The following is a 19,507-nucleotide window of genomic DNA, read 5'->3' as shown; positions in this document are numbered from 1 at the left end:
CCCCAGCTCAGGACTGAGTGAGGAGCTCATTAGGCAGCTCCTGGCTGTGGAGGTCAGTTCCCAGTCCCCAGCACCAGCCTGCCTGGTTCTCCAGAGAATGGCAGCCATGGGCCCTGCGCTCCCGAAGCTTCCAATTTTGGAGGCTGTGTGGCCGGGAGCACCCTGGTAGAAAGAGTCCGGGTCCTTCCTCAGGGGCCTCCCTCCTGCTAACAGGCGTGACTGGGAGGCCCAGGCAGCCAGAGTTGGGGGATGGTTTCCTGCTGGGAGCTGACTGTCCCTCTCAGCTGACAGAAAGAATCTCGCTGCCTCAGAACCTGGCTTGGGGGGGTGTTGGGAGCACAGACCCCCTAGGAGCCAAAATAGACCCAGGGCATCCCCTCCCCCAACTTAGAAACCACCCTGTGCTCCCCTAGGAAAGAGACCGTAAGATCAATTCATATTCATGAGGAATTCAGTTAATAGGAGCCTCAGGCGGTTAGAGCAGGTTGGTCGGTCAGTCCCCACCTTTGGTCCCTGATGCCACCTCCTCTGCCCAGAGTCACTGAGGAATGGTGGCATGGCGGGGGGCGGGGCACAAGTTCTTACAAGTGTCTCCTAGAGAGATTTGGTTGGTTCCCTCCTTTTTTTTCCTAGATGTTTGCCTAAAACATTCCAAGTCCTCCTGTTCATTTTCAGAGTTCCTTCTGCCCCGGGACTCCCTCTTTTCAACAATAGCCTGTAGCTCTCAGCGTTGACACTAGATGGCAGGCTAGAGACCCAGGCATGGTGAAAGGATGGGCTATTATTAATTGCAAAACCTTGGAGAGTGGGCAGCTCCTTGCAGCTGGAAAAATATAGCAATGGCTGCAAAGCCCTAGCATGATCAGCCCGGAAGACTTAGTTGGGTTCGCAGGGGACGCAAGATCTGGTTGTTGGCTCTGTCAGGACCCCGCTCTGTGATCCGGGAAGTCCCTTGGTGTCACGGGATGTCACTTTCTCTACTTGCACAAATCAAGAGGAGGACTGGATTCGATGTGTAGTTCTCAACTTTGTGCATGATGGATGGGGCACCTGGGAGTCACAGTGTTGTTTACAAACCCTGTAAAATATGTCCCTCCGCGCTACCACGCCGGGCTCTATCCTGGCCATTCAGCCTTTGATGGATAAAGGGAGCACAGCGTGGAGGAGAAGGTGGGGGAGGGAGAGAGGAAGGCACCAGATTGTGAGTCAGGAGGCTGGATTCTGGCTCCTTGCTGTGGCTTTCATAAGTCACTGTTCATTTCTGGGCCTTGTTAAGACGGGGCGATTATCTCTAAAAGGGCCCCATCCCTGCACCGGGCAACTCCAGGCCTGCACCCCCAGTAAGCCCGTGGCATTGCGTTCCAAAGCCCACTGGCCAAACTATTTAAATATGAAAGTGCCCTTTGTTTCTCCAGTAAGAAACTAGGGAAGTCACCACTAGGCTCTGAGCCAGCTGAGTCTGACCTGCGGGCCCACATCTGTAGCTCAGTGACCATCACACCCCTCAGCCCAGGCTGTGGAGGGAAGTGGGAGGGAGGTCTGGGGAGCTCAGGGGCAGCTGCTGGGGATGCTGGGCCTGGCCTGGGTCACTGCCCGCCCACAGAGTCCTGTCCAGCTCACGGTCCCCGGTGCAGCGATCACCCGCTGCTGTGCAGGGGCGTTTGGGCTGGGCCTGGGTGGGTGGCGAGGCAGAGATGTGGAGGACATGCTCCCAGGGCAGGGAGGCAAAGCCGACAGAGCTGTGGAGGAAGCCACTGTCAGGTCCCAGCTATGGGACCCGGCCGAACTGAAGCTTTGCTCTACACAGATAGGCCCAGGATCGAGTCCCAGGGCACTACTTGCCCGCTGTGGGACCTTGGGCCTCCATGCTCGTCTCCCGGCCCCCATTTCCCCAACAATAAGATGGGGCTGATAAGACCAATTTCTTTAGTTTTGTAAGAACAAAATGCTGTCACATGCATAAAGGGCTTAGCACAGAGGTTGATGTGCTGTAGATGGTCGGTAGGTGTTACAGTTGTGAGGAAGGTGCTGGAACATTGAGGACAGAGGGCAGGGGCCTCAGGGCATCCTGGCAGAGGCTGAGTGGGGAGACAGTCCCCAAGCTGGGGACTGGACAGGGGGGCTGCGCGGCAGAGCGGGGCGGGAGCTGAACTCTGCGCATGCTCTGTGGACTGACCAAGAGTGATAAATGGCCGAAATCCATCAAGGGCTTTACGTGGCTGCTTTCTTTGGTTTCCTAACAGCCGTAGGATGGTGGAGCCGCTATGATGCCCACTTTACAGATGGGGAAACTGAGGCACGGAGTGGTTGAATAAACTGCCCCAGGCCACAGAGTTGGCTGGGGGCAGAGGCAGGATTTGAACCTACGCTCCCAAGACCCCAGGGCTTTTGGCTCCTTTCCACCACCCCTTCCTCTCCCTGGAACCTGTAGGCGTCCCAGCCAGCCACCCCGTCTGCAGGGCATCAGGAAAGCCCCCGCCCACATCCAGGGTCAAAGCAGAAATGATGTCGTCAGGCCCCTTCCCGAACACCTTTCACTGGCAAAGCATAGAGCTCCTGGGGTACCGGGCGCTATGTGACCTGACAGGGACAAGTCACCATGGGAGGCAGGGAGGCATAGTCGTTCTGCACAGAGCATTGCTGCCAGGATTCAAAGCTCGGTCCTATGTTGATTAGCTTTGCAACCTCAGGAAAGGTTCCTGTCTTGCTCAGTCCCTTGGGCCTGCACAGTGAGGATGGCATGTAGCATCTCCCATGGGTTTGTCTGCACGGCAGGCACAGAACAGGTGCCCAGCGACCAGCCCCCACCCTGCGTCTCTCACACAGGGAGGGTCCTGGTGTTGGGGCCTCAGAGGATGGTGTCCAGAGCAGTAGACTGGGGTTTGGACCTGGGATCTTGGCCAGTGGCTCCACCTCTCAGGCCTCAGTTTTCCCATCCCTAAAATGGGACTCCAGCCCTCCCTTGCTAGACTGTGGGGCTGCAGATGTCCACACAGCATCCTCTCCTGACAGGTGCCGGTACCATACGTTGACTGCGTGGGATGCTTATACTCATGGGATATTGGAATTAGCCTTGGGGAAAGTCACGGAGAATCTTAGACTCATCGAGCCTCAGAATCCCAGACTTTTGTTTTCAGGGGTTCTCAGGGTTCTGGTTTCAGAAGAAGTCTTCGAATGACCGGGTTTTGCAGGCACATCTTTGATTGCCCATCAGGCCGAGGGGCTCTGGGCTCATGGCTGGCACCTTGTCCCTTATCCCAGGCCTGCTCTGGCCCTTTCTGCCCAGGTTCATGCCCATCTGGGTCGTGGTTAGGCCAGTCATGCTGAGGATAGATGAAGAAAGCCCCAGGATTCCTTCTTGGATCCTGCCTTGTGAGGCATCTGTTGGACAGGAAGCTGGGAGACTCACTTTCAAACAGGGAGGCAAGTTTACTTGGGCTTTGGAGGCCGCTGCAGCAGGGTCCCACCCCAGGCCATAACTTGGACCTCGGGGCTGACAGTCTTTGGCACCCACAGGGCCTCCCAGAGAAAGGACTGGCAGCCCCCATGGGGAAGGTAGGGAGGGGAGGAGTGTGGGGGCGAGAGAGGAGGGGCCCAAATTCTCCGGGGCTGCTGCCTTCTCAGAAGAGATGGAGGTAGGTGGGAAAACATCTGGGCCAGACGTCTAGTGAGAACCTGACTTGGGAACAAGAAGAGAAGCCAAGTGTGTGGAAGGAGAAGTGCCCGGGGTGGGGCGGGGTGAAGGCGTTCTTCCCCTCCCCCACCATCAAGCTCAAGGTCTCCTCTACAAATCCGGAAGCAGCAATTCCTGGATGGGATACCAGGTCAAGGGAGGGCACTATGCATTCATTCATTCATCCACAGTAGCTTCCACTAAGGGGCCATGGAAATTTGGACGCAGCCCCTTCTCAGGCAGATCCGCAAGCCAGGATCTGTGGGCTGGTGGGATCTGTGCTCTAATGGAGGCAGCAGGGGGCTGAGGGGAAGGGCCACTCACATGTCCTTTGAGGAGGTTTTACAAAGAAGGGGTGCCAAGAATGAGTGGGAGTTCTTGGGGCCCCGGTGGGTTCAGGGACCTTCCACTGGACTGGAGCTAGGACCGCCCTCTCGTGCGTGAACTCTCCTGGGATGGAGGGTATCGGGGTGCACACTCCTTGGCTGGCATTCGTTTCCCCAGAGGGCCCCTCATCAGCCCACAGGCCCCTCCCCTGCTGGGCTGCAGCCAGCAGCTGTGTCCTCGGCAGCACGGCCGTATGCCACCTGGCCCGGCATCCCCGGCGCCCACTGTGCCCCTGATTAGCTGGCATTGGCAGCAGCAGGCATGGCAGACGGCCTCTCCCGCTCGCTCAGCACCCTCTGCTGACCTAGCCAGACCACGGAGAGGAGGGGAGGAGCCTCTGGGCCGGCCACAGCCTCAGCCCCTCCTGTCCTCAGCCCCGAACCCTTTCTCCCGGCTGCGGGCTGTGCCCCTGGCAGGGGCTGGCGATGGTCCGACTACTTCTGCCTGAGCTAGTCCGGCGGGGTGGCTGCCTAATCGGGGCTGACAGCTGCTGTCTGTAGACAGCACCCCGGACCTCCAGGGGAGATGCCCATCAGGAAGCGTGGCCCTGTCCCTCCCGCTCCAGCTCCCCCACTGCCACCAAGGGCCTCTGGTCCCACTGCCGCCCAGCTTCCCTTAGAGCAGGGGGTCTGGTCGAGGGGTCCCCGGTGAAAGCGGGTGAATGGGTTGAACAGCTCTGACAGTTTGTCCCTCTGCCTTCTGTCTCCTGCTGGCACCCGAGTTTAAGTGCCATCTAGAGACTCTCTGTACCCTGAGGACACCCACCTGACACTTCTAGGCCACACTCCTCTCCCCTAACTCCAGACCCCACGAGCTTATGAAATGCCTTCACATCGACGTCCACCAGGCACTCCAAACGCCACGTGTCCAAACTGAGTCCTGTGTCCCCGTGACGGTAGCTCCGTGGCTCTGGCCTTAGGCTCCTGACCTGGGAGATCCCCCGACTCCTCCTTCCTCCACCCCCCCACCCCTCCATCCCATCAATCGCTTGACCTTCAGAAAGCTCCAGAATTTAGCCATGTCCCCAGCCTCCACTGTCACTGTCATCGGGACCCAGCCAGATGTGGATTATCATCATGGCAGGTGAGCGATGGCCGGGTGGGGTGGGCTGGGGAGGAACAGATGGAGGAGAGGCTCCGTCCCCCTGAGAGTCCCGCAGAAGCCCGGCGTCTGGCAGGGAGGACATGGGGAGGGCAAGAGCAGGGCCACATCCCTCGTGGGTTCCCCTCAGCCCTCCCTGTTTCTGTCCCAGGGGAAGGCAGGGCTGTCCTCAGGAGGCAGCAACCATATGGCCTCTGTCACGCCCCTGGCCAAGGAGCCTGCAGGCTAGGGCCCCCGTCCCAAGACGTGTGTGAGTGCCGGGGGCGACACACAGGCGGTTGTACACCGTCCCGCAGGCTGAACGCTTCCACCTTGGCCCCCCAGACGATGCTGCCCCCACAGCTGGGGTGATCTTTCCAACCATCGTAGGACTGCATCTCCCTTCTGCCCATGACCCTCGGGGGAACAGAGGCCAGAGTCCTCGCCCCTGCGGGGCAGCCCAGTGTCCACACCCCCTCCTTCCCCCACTTCCCTGCAGCCACACTGACCTCCTGGCTGTTCCCTGAGCATGCCTGCCTCACCCCCACCTCGGGTCCTGCTCTGGCTGCCCCATCTGCCGGGAGAAATCTTCCCCAGATGTGCGCGCCGCAGATGCCCTCAGCTCCCATGAGCCTGTGACCTGCATCATCTCGCTGGTGAGGCCTTTCCTGGCCCCTGTTCGTACCTTCATATCGACCATGTCCCTGGCCCAGCCTGGTGCTCCCCATCCCTTTCTCCTTATGAAAACTTATGAAAGCTTTCATAACACTTACCACCCAACAAATAAGGAAAGGGATTATCTATTATGTTTGTGGTTTTCTGTCTCCTTTTCCCCCATCTAGAATGTCCCACCTCCGGAGGGCAGGGGACTTGGTCTGCTTATCCATTTGTTTGTTTTAACTGATGCACCCCCTAGAGCCTGGAACAGTGCCTGGCACATAGTAGGTCCTCACTAAATATTATTCAAATGGCTCCATCCACCCGGTCATCACTCCTTCTTGGCTGTCCTTTGGGGGGGCCACTCTGTGCCAGACCCTGGACTGGGTTGGAGGATGCAGAACACCGATGGGGGTGCTCATGCTCAGGACACTGTCCATTTTGGGGGGCATGGGTGGAGCCAGGAATGGATGAAGGCCAGGAGCGTGCAAAGTGCTGTGACGGAGCGGGGGCAGTGGTGCTCCCATCAGGGGGACCAGGCTGGCCGGGGGACCAGAAGAGACACTCACCCAACCGCGGTCTAAGAAAGGAGGAGAGACAGCCTTGTGAGTGTGCGTGAGGGCTTTCCAGGGGCCGGCAGGGGATCGGCCTGGCTGTGTCCCAACAGCCTGGAGCCCTGCGGCCCTGGGGAAGGACCCAGCACGACTGACTGCCCCTTGGCGGAGGAGGGCCACAGAGGTGGGGCAGAGTGTGCGCAAATGTAAGGAGTAGGGATGATTGGGGGGGGGCGGGGAGGCATCTCCATTCTGGCTGGAACAGCAGGTGTAGGTGTGGCCTGGGGGACACAGGGAGGTGTGGCTGGGGGAAAAGGCTGGGGGCCGTGAGTAGGAGCTGGCGGTACTTTCCCTGTGGGGGTGGATGGACTGCTAGCAGCTTCTGCTTTTGTCCCCCTCAGAGGTATCTTGACTCTGTGTTTTTCTTGAGTAGCTGGCTGGGCTGTCTCCTCCTGTAGACGAGGCCGCTGGGGCCCAAAGAGGGCAAGCTCTGTGTCAGGCTGCCCGACCAGAACTGGCACCCGCATATCTTGTCCTGGGTTGGCACTCTAGGCAAAGTAGAGACAGCACTGGCTGTCCCGGGGACTCTGGGATCCTCTTTTCCTTCTTGGCTGGGGAAACAGGGCCTTCAGCCACACTCATGGGTTGCTTGGAGCCTATTTCTGGACTCGACCCCAGGCTGAAGGCCTGAGAAGTCACACTAGAAGGCAGAACCCGATGAGCTCACCCTGAGAGATGGCGAGTGAGAGCCTGCAGGAAGTGGAGGCAGGATGGCTTCATGACTAACTGGTGGTGGAAACCAGAGAAGACTGCCTGGAGGAGGAGGGCTGAGTGGGGGATAGGTGTGGAGGGACGCGAGTAGGAAGGATGGTCCGAGGCAGATGTCTCTGTCTCCTGGTCCCTTGCTCCCCATCTCTGTCCTCTGTCTCCATTTCTTGTTCTCCCTCTCCTCCTTGCCTCCGCCTCCCTTGGCCAGTGCCAGGGGAACAGAGGGCAGAGAGGAACCGGCTGACTTGCCTTAGCTAATTACTTGACTGCGGGCATAAAAGGAGGATTAGCTGGGGTCTCTCGGGGTCCCCCCTGACTCCCTAATCCTGTGGCCCCTTTTCCCTGGCACGGAAGCGAGGGATTCGTTCTGAGTCCCTAATTAGCTAATTATGCCTTGGCTCAGTGGCCCTGGGACTCCCTAGGCCCAAGGGAGGGCTGTGGAGTGCGCTGGGGCCCCGCTCGGCAGAGGGAAGAGAGGAGGGGGAATGGGCTGCCATTCAGGGAAGCCAGCCGAGCAGGTTTTGAGGAGCCTTTCAGAATTTCAATATCCTGGAGAACAAGGAAATGTAATTAATTGAGCAACAAAGGCCGGGCCCCGGGGAACAGCCAGGCTGGAATTGAGCAGAGCCACCTGCCTCCTCGCCCTCTTTCTGACCCAGCCTCTTCTCCCGTGGCCGCTGGCCGCCAGCGCTTGCATCCTGCCTCTGTTCCTGCCCCGTCCAAGGGCTCAGCCTGCTCAGAATCTGCCCATGGGCCTCCCAGACCTGTCAACCTAGCATAAAGCCTCACGCTCCTTGGACTCCGCTTTGCAGCCGCCCCCAAGCTTGGCCTCTCTGAATGGTCACATACCTTTGTGCCTTTGCCATGGCTTTGCCTGGCTCAAGTCAGTCCCTCCAGGAAGGTTCCCAGAGCTGCCACCACTCCCCAGGCTTGGTTGTGTTTCCCAACACTGTGTCCTCCCCAACCCCCACTAGACTGCAAGCTCTGAAGGGCTGAGATGTGGAATGTTCGCCTTTGGCTTCCTCCGTACCCAGCACTGTGCTGGGCAGACAACAGCATCTGGAAGTGTTTGATAGGCGAATGAATGATGGGGCCCCAGAAAGGCCTGCAACTGGCTAAGGTCACATTTGTGTGGATTTGGATGGATGGCATGGGTGCTTGACCTGTTTCCTTGCTTCCCTCCCCTGCACACACTTGGCTACCCCCTTGGGGGTGGGGGTGGGGTATTGAGTCCTCATTCGCCCTGTCCTGCTCTCAGCTGGTGGTCGCAGCCTACTAGGTAGCCCCCTGCCTTTCCCCAGAGGAGGCTGACCTAGTTTTGTGGGGAGGGAGGGTGGGGTACGCATTAATTATTGATTGGAAATCACACCACACAGAGCTTGTGATGCAAATCCCAAATTACCCTTGTTAACAACCACCTTAGCATCACCCCTGGAATAAGCAAAAATCCGGATAGGGCCCCTGCTCTCCTTGTCACCAGCTTTTCATCCTCCCCTATCCAATCTTCCATTCTTTCCTCATGACCTGTCACATCATTCAGCAAATGTTGGCCAAGTCTTTGTTCTTGGCTAGGGCCCGCTGGATTCTGAGAGTGCTGACACAGACACAGGCCCTGCTCCCAGGAGCTAACAGCCCAATGGAAGAGGCAGGAGGGCAAACCTAATTATACAGTAGGGCTAGAAGATTGCCTAGTGAATGGGGCCTCCAAGGTTGTGCAGTATGCAACCTATACAACTGTCCAAGGCAACTTAGGCTAGGTCAGAGGTGCTGAGATTGCTCAGAGCAGAAGAGAGAGGGATGAACTCCACCTGGGAAGGAGTGAGAAAGAATAGGGGAAAGCTTTACAGACAGAAAGTAGAGCTTCAACTGGGCAGTGGTGGCTGAATAGGGATTTGCCAGGCATAAGAGACATGGAAGGCTGTTCCAGGAGGAATAGCACGAGTAAAAGCATGGAGGTGTGAAATCCTATAGTATATTTAGGAAACTTCAAATAACTTGGTATTGAGAGAGAAATAGGCAAAGGTGAAGGAGAGAGAGAGAGAGAGAAAGCTAGAGAGGTAGGTAGAGTCAGACCTCACAGAATCTTGGAATGTATGCACTCAAGAATGATCTACCAGCTCCTGACCCACGTTGGGGCCACAGACATTTGTGTGGACCTTCCCCCAAGAAAAATTCATGTTGTCATACTCACACATTTTGTAGCAATTTCATAAGGTTCATGGACCTCCTGTGGCCCTTCCAGGCTGTTGTCAGGAATTACTCCCGTTCTGTCCTGGGCTCTGGTTTCCCTCGGCTGGCTTCAATCACAGGCAGGCGCTTCTTCTTGCTAAGGCAAGAAGGTCCCAGCAGCGGTCCCAGTAGTTCCAGGTGTAACTCTTCCCAGCTTCCAAGCTCTGCAGAAAACGAGCATTTCCCTCCCCGGGTAGTTCCAGCGCAAGTCTCAGGGCTGGCACTCATTGGTCCTGGACGGGGTCACATGCCCATCCTAGACCAACCCCTGGGGCTAGGGGAACAGAATGTGCCAATCTGCCCCTGATTGGTCAGGTCCAGGTCATGTGATCTCCGTGGGAGCCCAGCCAAACCACAGGGACTGGAGTGGGGGAGTGGGGCTGTTTTGTTGTTGTTGTTTTGTTTGTTTGTTTTAAGATTTATGTATTTATTTGAGAGAGCAAGATAGATAGAGAGAATGTATGCACCAAGCAGCAGGGAGAAGAGGGAGAGGGAGAAAAGCAGACTGCCCACTGAGCAGGAAGCCTGATGTGGGACTTGATCCCAGGACCCAGAGATCATGACCTGAGCCAAAGATAGGTGCTTAATGGATTGAGCCACCCCAGTGCTTCATGGGGCTGGGTTCACAGGGCTGGGAATGGATCTGGGTCAAACCGAAGGCAGAGGTGACCCATCTGCCTGGGGTTTGTACTCCTGTGAATTCCTGAGAATCCTGTGGATTCTCCAGTTACTGGGGTGGCTGGATCTTCCTCCATAGAGTCAAGGGGGAGTGGGTGGCATACAGATGGGTAATGAGGTCGTGATGATGGATGACATCACCCAGACTTGGGAAAGCAGGTCAGTTTCACAGGAGGGGGCTGGGGGGTGGGACTGAGCCTGTGGAAGGGAGGAGGGCATGGAGGGTGTGGACAGTGGTGTGGATCAGCCCAGGGCAGGAGGGTCAGAAGGGAAGGACAGGGTCGTAGATGTGCAGGGTGGTAAGTGTGTGTTGGGGGGTGGGGCTGCAGGCTGTGGGGTGGGAGCTCCAGGGTTTGCTGTGATAGGAGTGTGGCCCTGGAGCTGGGAAACCTTTGCAGGGTGGCTGCTTTCTTCTTGGCGTCCTTTGCTGAAAGGCCTCATCTTCCAAGAGAGGAAGGGACTGGCCCAAGTTCACATAGGAAATAGGGCGGTATTTGAACCCGGATCTCTCTAAATCAGAGGTTGCATGCTTTCTACAGGCTTTCTTTTCCTACCTGCCGGGTTTCTGGGTATCAGGCCCCTCCAGGATGTAACCAACACCTTCTGCTCCCTTCCCATACTTGCCTGAAACCCCCCTCATTCACCCTGATTCCCACCCTGCCTCCAGCACTCACACAAAGGGGCTTCTGTCTCCACTCCTCTTTCCTCTGGGTTGGCTGGTTCTTTGTAGCTATTCCTCGGGAAGGGAAGTCCTCTTCTGCTCTCCGGCCAGATCTGAGTCCACTGCTGCTGGAATGGCTCTTCTGTATGTTGTCTGAGAGCTCTGCCTCGTTCTGCCATGCGGTGGGATGGGTCAGCGGAGTGGTTCTGGCTGGAACCAGTGGCTGCCCCAGCGATGAAGGACATGTGGTACACATTCATTAGACACCTACTGTGTTCATCTGGGTGGGTTCTGTGCAGAGTGAGATGAGCCAGCCTTGGCCTCAGGCTGCCAGGTAATGGGGGGTTGTGGAGGGAAGGCCAGACTTGGTGTCAGGACCCCTGGTTTAAATCCAGACCCTGCTGCTTCCCAGCTGTGTGACTTCAGGCAAGTAGCTTTAGTTCTATGGACCTCTAGTCGCCCCTTCTATAAAATAAGGATAATATCACCAGCCTCACAGATTTGTCATAAAGACTGAAGGAGATCATATTTGTGCATTGCCCAGAAGAGAGTTTGGCACATAAATTGTGCTCCATAACTAAATAGCTGCTTATTCATCAGGAATCTGGTGTAAGTGCAGTGGGGCCTAGAGCCATTTCCGTGGCCTCTGGGTGGAACGGCCAACACCAAAGGGAATGTCTGTTTAATGGCCACTGAGCGGGCTGGGAGCAGTTAGGAGCCCCTGCCCATGTGTCCCCACCTCTCCTCCCTGGGCCCCTCTCACTGTTTCTCTGAGCCTGCTCTCCCTTTCTCCTCTGGGGCCCTCTGCTCCCAAGTCTGACGGTCTCTCCACCCACAGGTATGCGGATCCTGGTGAACCTGCTCCTGGACACGCTGCCCATGCTGGGAAATGTCCTCCTGCTCTGCTTCTTTGTCTTCTTCATCTTCGGCATCATTGGCGTACAGCTCTGGGCGGGCCTGCTGCGTAACCGCTGCTTCCTGGAGGAGAACTTCACCATGTGAGTCTGGCCCCTGCCACCCTGGTGGCTGCCAGCCATCTTTGAAAGGCAGCTATGCTAACCACTATACCACCAACGCGCTGCCAGCCATCTTTGCCTGGGGCGGCAGTGGTTCTGAAGTTTGAGGGGTTGGTCTCCTCACTGAGCCCCTGGTCCCAATCCTTATTCCCAGTGGGGCAGAGAAGTCAAGAAATGTGCTCAGGTGTGTTGGTGGTGGGTCTCCTGTGAATGGCTGGGCGCTAAAAGGGGCACAAAAGGCCAGTGAGGCCTCAAAGTGGGCATCATAAAGTCCTAGACTAAAATAGATCCTTAGATGCTAATTCAGCTCCCAGTGACTCTTACTTAGCACACAGTTTGAACTTACTCGGTAACTGGGAATGGGGTCGAGTGGAAGAATGGACAGAGTGGAAGCTGCCTACCAGGAGGTCAAATAAGAGGGGAATGGACAGTCAAGACCCAAGCAGACATGATGTCAACAGGGAAAAGGGAGACAGAAAACCTCAAAAGCAGACACAGAACTTGGCCCAATGACAGACATTCCTCTCCATGACTGAGTCATCAGGGAAAGGTCATCTCTCAGTCGGCCAATGCCCTGATGAGCAGGTGGGCGGGCTACCCCTCAGGGAGGCAATTGTCAAAGCCATCCAAACAGAAGTCAAGCTCCGGCTCTTGGAGCAGCTGTGTTGAGTTGTCGAAGAGATCTGACATCTATGGAATGCCCGTGGTGAGGCATGAGCCTTGTCTTGGAGTATGCATACCTACACAGATGTGTTTGGACAGGAGCCTACTACCACTTTACTGTGTGTTAGCATGCTCCTGCCTGGTGCCAGGCCCTGGGGAGACAGAAATAGGGGAGTGTGCTCATTCAGCCTCTCACTCGACAAAAGCACTCAAGTGGCTGCTCTTACCAAGCCCGTGCTTAGTGCAGAGGACCCAGCAGAAGATGGACTTCCTGCCCTGGGGGAGCCGGTCACAGATATGTCCACTGAGTGACTCTTGTAGACCGAGGACACTGCAGGAGGCATGGGGACACTGCTTGGAGTGGGCTGAGCTTTCTCCCTCCCAGCCTGTCAGTCATGGAGATGAAGTTAAACCAGAGAGCCAGGGTGAGGACTGGGGAGGGGCCTGGCTCACCTGCCCATTGCTGGGGGGACTCGTGGGACACCTGGTAGACCAGAGAAGGGGCATCCTTGTGGGAAGGGCCCTGTGGGAGGGTTAGGGTGGGTCTACTCTTGTGTCAGTCACTCAGAAGAGGTGGGCCCTGAGGCAGCAGGAGAGGGGGGCACCTGCTTCTCCTGGTCTGGGCTTCAAAGATGGAGATGTATAGGCATGAGCTCTCAGGACATGTCCAGACCCCTCTGTCCCACGTGGATCTTCCCCTAGGTCATTCTGCGGCCACCCCGTTCTCATTATTCCATGGCAGCCCCAGTGTCACACCTGCTGGAGGTTTTCCCTCACCACCCCCCACCGCCCCCCACTCCCGGACACCCTATTGTATTATCTGGTTTGATTTCCCCTAGACACCATCTCTGTGTGAAATCACACTTGTGAGTTTATTTAACTTGGTCACCGAGTGTCTCTAGACTGGTTTATTTACTGGGTTAACGGTGATGAAGTGCCCCAGCGTAACAGGTGTGCCTGAGGTGACGCTGAAATCTGACCCCATGTGGAGGCCCGGTGGCTGAGGCCGAGCGTGGGATACTGAGCTCTAGGGCAAGCCTGACAAAGCCAGAGCTGGAATTCGAACTCAGGTCCCCCCCACCTGCAGAGACCGCTGTGACTGCCCCCGGCGAGTGTGCTCCCAGCACGCAGAAGCCCCTGCGGAGACCCTAAATGGTCGGTCTGGGGGTTCTTGAGCACAGAATCAAGACAGTATCGCCCAGCTAGGAAGTAGCAGAGGCCAGAATGTGGACTGGTGTCCTCTGCAAAGCGTCTGGTCCCTTCTTCCAGATTCTGTCTAAGCATTAACCTGCACACACACGCCCGTTCCCATCCCAGGCAGGTTTTCAAACAGGGTAGCTTGAGGGTGTTTTCACACCAGTGTTTCTTACTCCGTGGAGAACCGATGGTTCATCCAGCCAGTCACTTGCATGGTTTCCAAGGTGTTGCTCTTGCATACAAGAGTACATTGTTGCACACGCGGGATCCGTATGGACACAGTGATCAACGGCTAGGCTCATAATTACTAACAAAATGTATGTCTGTTTTTTGGATTTTTATTTATTTATTTATTTGACAGACAGAGATCACAAGTAGGCAGAGAGGCAGGCAGAGAGAGAGAGAAGAGGAAGCAGGCTCCCCGCGGAGCAGATAGCCCGATGCGGGGCTGGATCCCAGGACCCTGGGATCATGACCTGAGCCGAAGGCAGAGGCTTTAACCTACTGAGCCACCCAGGTGCCCCAATGTGTGTCTGTTTTTATACTTTATTGGTTAAGATACACCGCTTTCAGTCGTGGGCACAACTACTAAGTATACAGCTTTATGAAGTTTTCCCTGTAAGGAGGCTCCCTCCTGCCCCTGGCCGGCTCCTATCCCCGTCACCCCAAAGTAGCCGCTATTCTGACCTCTATCGCCATAGATCTGTGTTGCCTGTTTTTGAGGTTTCTCTCAGTGGAATAATACAGGAAGCCACCTTTTGTGTCTGCCTCTTCGGCGTAGGGTAATGTGTCTTTGAGAGTCACCCACGTGCTTGCGGGCGGTAGTCGCTTTCTTGTTTCTCGTTGCTGTGGGTAGATATTGAGCAAATATACAAGTATTTATCTTTTTTATGCCACTGTTGATTTGGGCTGTTTGGGGGTTTTTTTTTTTTTTTTTTGCTCTTATGACTCATGTATATTCTTGGACTTATCTTTGGTGGATAGAGCCATCCTTTCTTTGGGGTAGATACCCAGGAGTGGAATCGTGAAGGGTGCACGTGTGTTCAGCTTGCGTAGATTTTGTTGCATGGGTTTCTGGATTGATTGCACTAAATGTCTGCTGGCAAAGTCAGAGAGTTCCAGGGGCCCGGCATCCTTAGCAACATTTGGTATTGTCCGTCCTTTTAATTTTAACTAGTCCAGTGAGAGGGTGGTGGTATCTTATTGTGGTTTTGATTTGTACTGTCCGTATGTCTAGTGATTAGCACTTTTCATGTACTTATGGGCCATTCGTGCATCTTCTCACACGGTGTCTGTTATGGTGTGTAGCTATTTTTAGATTGGGTTGTCCTTTTATTATATATTTGTAGTGGCTGGTTCTTTGTATGTAGGATTATGTCTCCTTTGGTGGCAGATATATATATATATTATATATACAATCATACATATAATTGCAGATATTTTATGGGTATATATGATATATATAGAAATTATATATTTGGTATATATATACATATCACATATCTATCTATATATGTATATATAATATGTGTATTTATATATATATTGCACATATTTTATTCTAGCCTGTTCCATTTTTACTCTCTTAATGGTGTTATTTGATTTGAAAAGAAGCTCTTAGTTGTAATGATCTGGATTACCAAATTTTTTAAAAGATTTTCTTTATTTATTTGAAAGACAGAGATCACAAATAGGCAGAGAGGCAGGCAGGGTTGGGGGGAAGCAGGCCCCCCGCCGAGCAGAGAGCCCGATGTGGGATTTGATTCCAGGACCCTGAGATCATGACTTGAGCCGAAGGCAGAGGCTTAACCCACTGAGCCACCCAGGTGCCCCCCAATCATTTTTTTAGTATTGCTTTTCGTGTCCAGTTTAATCTTTTCTTAAGCCAAGGTGATGAAAATATTCTCCGATGTCTTTTCTTACAAGCTTCCCATTTTATCTTTCACATTTAGGTCTGTATTCCCCCTCAGATAATTTTCAGTAAGCTGTATGGTTGGGGTCAAGATTTCCCCTCTGTAGGCTATTCAATCGTCCCAGCACCATTGACTAAGAAGTCCATCCCTGCTCTGCAGAGTCGCAGTGCTGGCTCTCTGACTGTCAGGAGGCCATTTGATGTGGGGTGGGTGTGCACATGTTCATTCTTGATGGATGTTGCCAAATTGCCTTCTAAAAAGTTTGTATCAGCACACACTCCCACCAGCATGTGCACATGTCTGTTTGTACTCACTCTTTTCCACACTTAGTACTGTTAACACCGATACATTTCCATTTGGATGGGTATAAAGTGATCTCGATGTTATTTTTGTTTGCATTTTCCTATTATTAGCCAAGTGAGCAACTCTTCCTATGTAATGATATATTGGTTCCCCCCATTTTTTTTTCAAGTACATTGGCCATTTTTATTTCTTCTGTGAATTTTTTTTTAAAGATTTTATTTATTTATTTGACACAGAGAGAGAGATCACAAGTAGGCAGAGAGAGAGAGGGGGAAGCACGCTCCCCGCCGAGCAGAAAGCCTGATGCGGGGCTCGATCCCAGGACCCTGGGATCACGACCTGAGCTGAAGGCAGAGGTCTAACCCACTGAGCCACCCAAGCGCCCCTCTTCTGTGAATTTTTTTCTTTGCATTTTTATGTCCTTTCTCCCCTAGTGGTTATTTTTCTTTTTCTTACTGAGTTATAGGTGATTTTAACATGCTGTAGTTATCTTTTTTTTCAGGTGTATTTACCTATTATTATTATTATTATTATTTTTTTTTAGTAATTTCTACACCCAGTGTAGGGCTTGAACTCAAAATCCCAGAATCAAGAATCACCTACTCTTCCAACTGAGCCAGCCAGGCGCCCCTCTTATTTGTGTTATATGTTGCCAGGATTCATCCCAGGGGAATGGCAATCGCTGGGTTTTTTTTTGTAAGTAAAGTTTTATTGGAACACAGTCATGCCACTTGTTTACCTATTTCCTATGACTCTTTCTCATTACAATGGTGCAGCTGAGTAATTGGCACAGAGACTATCCGGTCTGCAAAAAAATATTCTCTATCTGGCCCTTTACACAAAAAGCTTGCCTACCTCTGCTTTATCCCAGTTTGTTCCTTTTTACTTAGTATGCTCCCTCTTTGTCTCATAGAAATTTTACATTTGGGGATGCCTGGGTGGCTTAGTCGTTTAAATGTCTGACACTTGCTTTAGGCTCAGATTATGATTTCAAGGTTGTGAGATCAAGCCCTGTGTGGGATTCCATGTTGTGCATGGAGCCTGCTGAAGATTCTCTCTCTCCCCTACCGCCTCCTCTCCCTCTCTCTAAAAAAAAAAAAAAAGGAAGAAGAAGAAAGACATTTTGCATTTGTATATAGGACCTTTTGACTTTTTCCTTTGTAGCATTTGGATTTTGTGTATTTTATCCAGAAGGCCTCATATATCTTGAGTTAACAAAAATGTTCCCTGTTCTCTTATAATAATTCTGTGGTTATGTTTGTTGCATTTATGATTTTTAATCCACCAGAAGTTTATTATTTTAAATTCTGTAATATATTTTACTTATCATAATATAGTCAAAAGATGATGATGATTATTATTATTATTTTAAGATTGATTTACTTATTTTAAAGATTTTATTGTATTTATTTATTTGACAGAGAGAGAGAGATCACAAGCAGGTGGAGAGGCAGGCAGAGAGAGAGGAGGAAGCAGGCTCCCTGCTGAACAGAGAGCATGATGTGGGGCTCGATCCCAGGACTCTGGGATCATGACCTGAGCTGAAGGTAGAGGCTTTAACCCACTGAGCCACCCAGGCACCCCTTGATGTACTTATTTTAAACAGAGAGAGCAGGAGGTGCAAAGGAAGGACAGAGAATCTCAAGCAGACTCCACACTCAGTAGAGTCTAACATGGGGCTCGATCCCAGGACCCTGAGATCATGGCCTAAGCGAAAATTAACAATGAGATGTTTAACTGACTGCACCACCCAGGCGCCCAAAAGATGATTATTTTCAATGTGCAATCAAGATAAATAATTAATGAGATAATTTACATTCTTTTTTTCTTTTGATACCAAGTCTTCAAGAAGTCTGTTTTTGTATATGGAGTGAGGTAGGGATCTAGCTTTATTATTTTCCAAACAGACAACAATTATCTCAACACCATTTATTGTTTAGTTCTTCTGTCCCCCATGGATCTGAAAAGGTGTTTCTGTAATAGATTAAGTTCTGCCTTAGGTATGGGTTTGTCCTTGTGCTCTGTGGTGTTCCATGAATCTTTCTGTTCCTGCTACAGTATCACGCTCCAGTAATAACTGTAGTTGTATTTTGCTCTCTTGTCGGATCGGACTCCTCTCCTCCTCCTCCTTTTAAAAAAGTGTCTTGACTCCTCTCCCATCCAGATAAATCCTAGAATCGAAGGGCCAGGTTCCACAGGAAAAAACAAGTTGGAATTTTGATTGGATTGCAGTGGATCATCGTTTTGCCCCACAGGATGGGCAGGGCAGTGATTGTCCTCTCTGCCTTACAGATGGGGAAACTGAGGTCTGGGGAGAGAGGAAGTTAACAGTCCGAGGTCACATAGATGGGAAAGGGTGGGGCAGGCAGAGGATCAGCTCCTCATCTCTTGGATCAGTAAAAGTTGGCATCTGTGGATTAAACATGTCCCCTGGGCTGACCAAACAGTGTGTGAGGACTGGGAAGGCTGATGCCCCATCCTTGCCCCAGCAGAGCTGCAGCCCCCCAGAGAAGTTGGGTGCTTATGGCCCAGGAGCAATATGTGGGTATATGCAGGGCACATTCTGGCCACAGGGGACCAAGGACTAGCCCTTAGGGAAGGCTCCCAAGGGGAGGTACCCTGGCGCTGACCACAGTGGGTCAGTGGGAGATTTTTCGACCCTGGGGAAGGAAGGGTGTCCCAGGTGGGGGAACAATGTGGGCAAAGGCCTGAAGGTAACGATAGGACCTGTTGGGACAGTTCTGACACACTGCATTGCCTCTCCCCTTTCTGCTCCTCCTGGCGGTGACCCCTCCCCTTCTCTCGATTCCCCACCATCTCCTGTGCGCAGACAAGGGGATGTGGCCCTGCCCCCCTACTACCAGCCGGAGGAGGACGATGAGATGCCTTTCATCTGCTCCCTTTCGGGGGACAATGGCATCATGGGCTGCCATGAGATTCCCCCGCTCAAGGAGCAGGGCCGCGAGTGCTGCCTGTCCAAGGATGATGTCTACGACTTCGGGGGAGGGCGCCAGGACCTCAACGCCAGCGGGCTCTGTGTCAACTGGAACCGCTACTACAACGTGTGCCGCACGGGCAGCGCCAACCCCCACAAGGGCGCCATCAATTTTGACAACATCGGCTACGCCTGGATCGTCATCTTCCAGGTGAGGCCGCTCAGGCCCGGGGCCCGCACCCCTGCTGGGGGCCCAGGAGACCAGAGTGGGACTGAGGGGTGGAGCGAACAGCTTCCTTGGGCAGGTGGGGCTTGGTGCTGGGGTTTTGTTGAAATCTGCCCAGCTCGCTGGCACAGGGGGCATTATCAAGCCCTGATCACAGACAGAGCAGCTGAGGTTGGAAGGAAAGGAAGCGAGCTATGTGAGGGTCACATGCTCTTTCGTGGAGACTCGGGATTTTAGTTCAGGTCTGGGTGACCCCAAAGCCTGTGCTCTTTGTGGAATCCCAGGTGGCCCAGGGGCAAATGGATCCCAGCAGGGAGGTCTGTTCAGAGAGGGGAGAGGCCAGACTCGCGCCTTGCTCGAGGGGCTGACCAGGCAAGGCCACACGTAGGACGTGGGGGCAGGCACATTCCTGGTGGAGGTGAGCGCTGGAGCGAAGGCCGGGGTACAGGGAAGCCCCGGGGTTGTATAGAGAGCACCAAGGAGCTGTTTGTGGAGTTGGGCAAGGTCTCTTGGACTGTTCTCTTGATCAGTCACTAAGAAATACATTTTACTCAATGCATGCATATA

The 19,507-nt window shown here is 53.4% G+C and overlaps 1 protein-coding gene across 1 annotated transcript in view; it reads left to right on the top strand.

The window, feature by feature from the left end:
- The window catches only part of CACNA1I (calcium voltage-gated channel subunit alpha1 I), a 112,404-nt gene that overhangs the window by 50,501 nt on the left and 42,396 nt on the right, over nt 1–19,507 (top strand). The window contains exons 6-7 of the mRNA XM_044226297.1: nt 11,526–11,685; nt 18,610–18,925. Of these exons, the coding sequence (XP_044082232.1) occupies nt 11,526–11,685; nt 18,610–18,925 (476 nt within the window). The remainder of the gene's footprint in view (nt 1–11,525; nt 11,686–18,609; nt 18,926–19,507) is intronic.

Source organism: Neovison vison, chromosome 12 (genome assembly GCF_020171115.1).
Source record: "Neovison vison isolate M4711 chromosome 12, ASM_NN_V1, whole genome shotgun sequence".
NCBI lineage: Eukaryota > Metazoa > Chordata > Mammalia > Carnivora > Mustelidae > Neogale > Neogale vison.
This window is presented reverse-complemented; position numbering and strand designations above follow the sequence as displayed.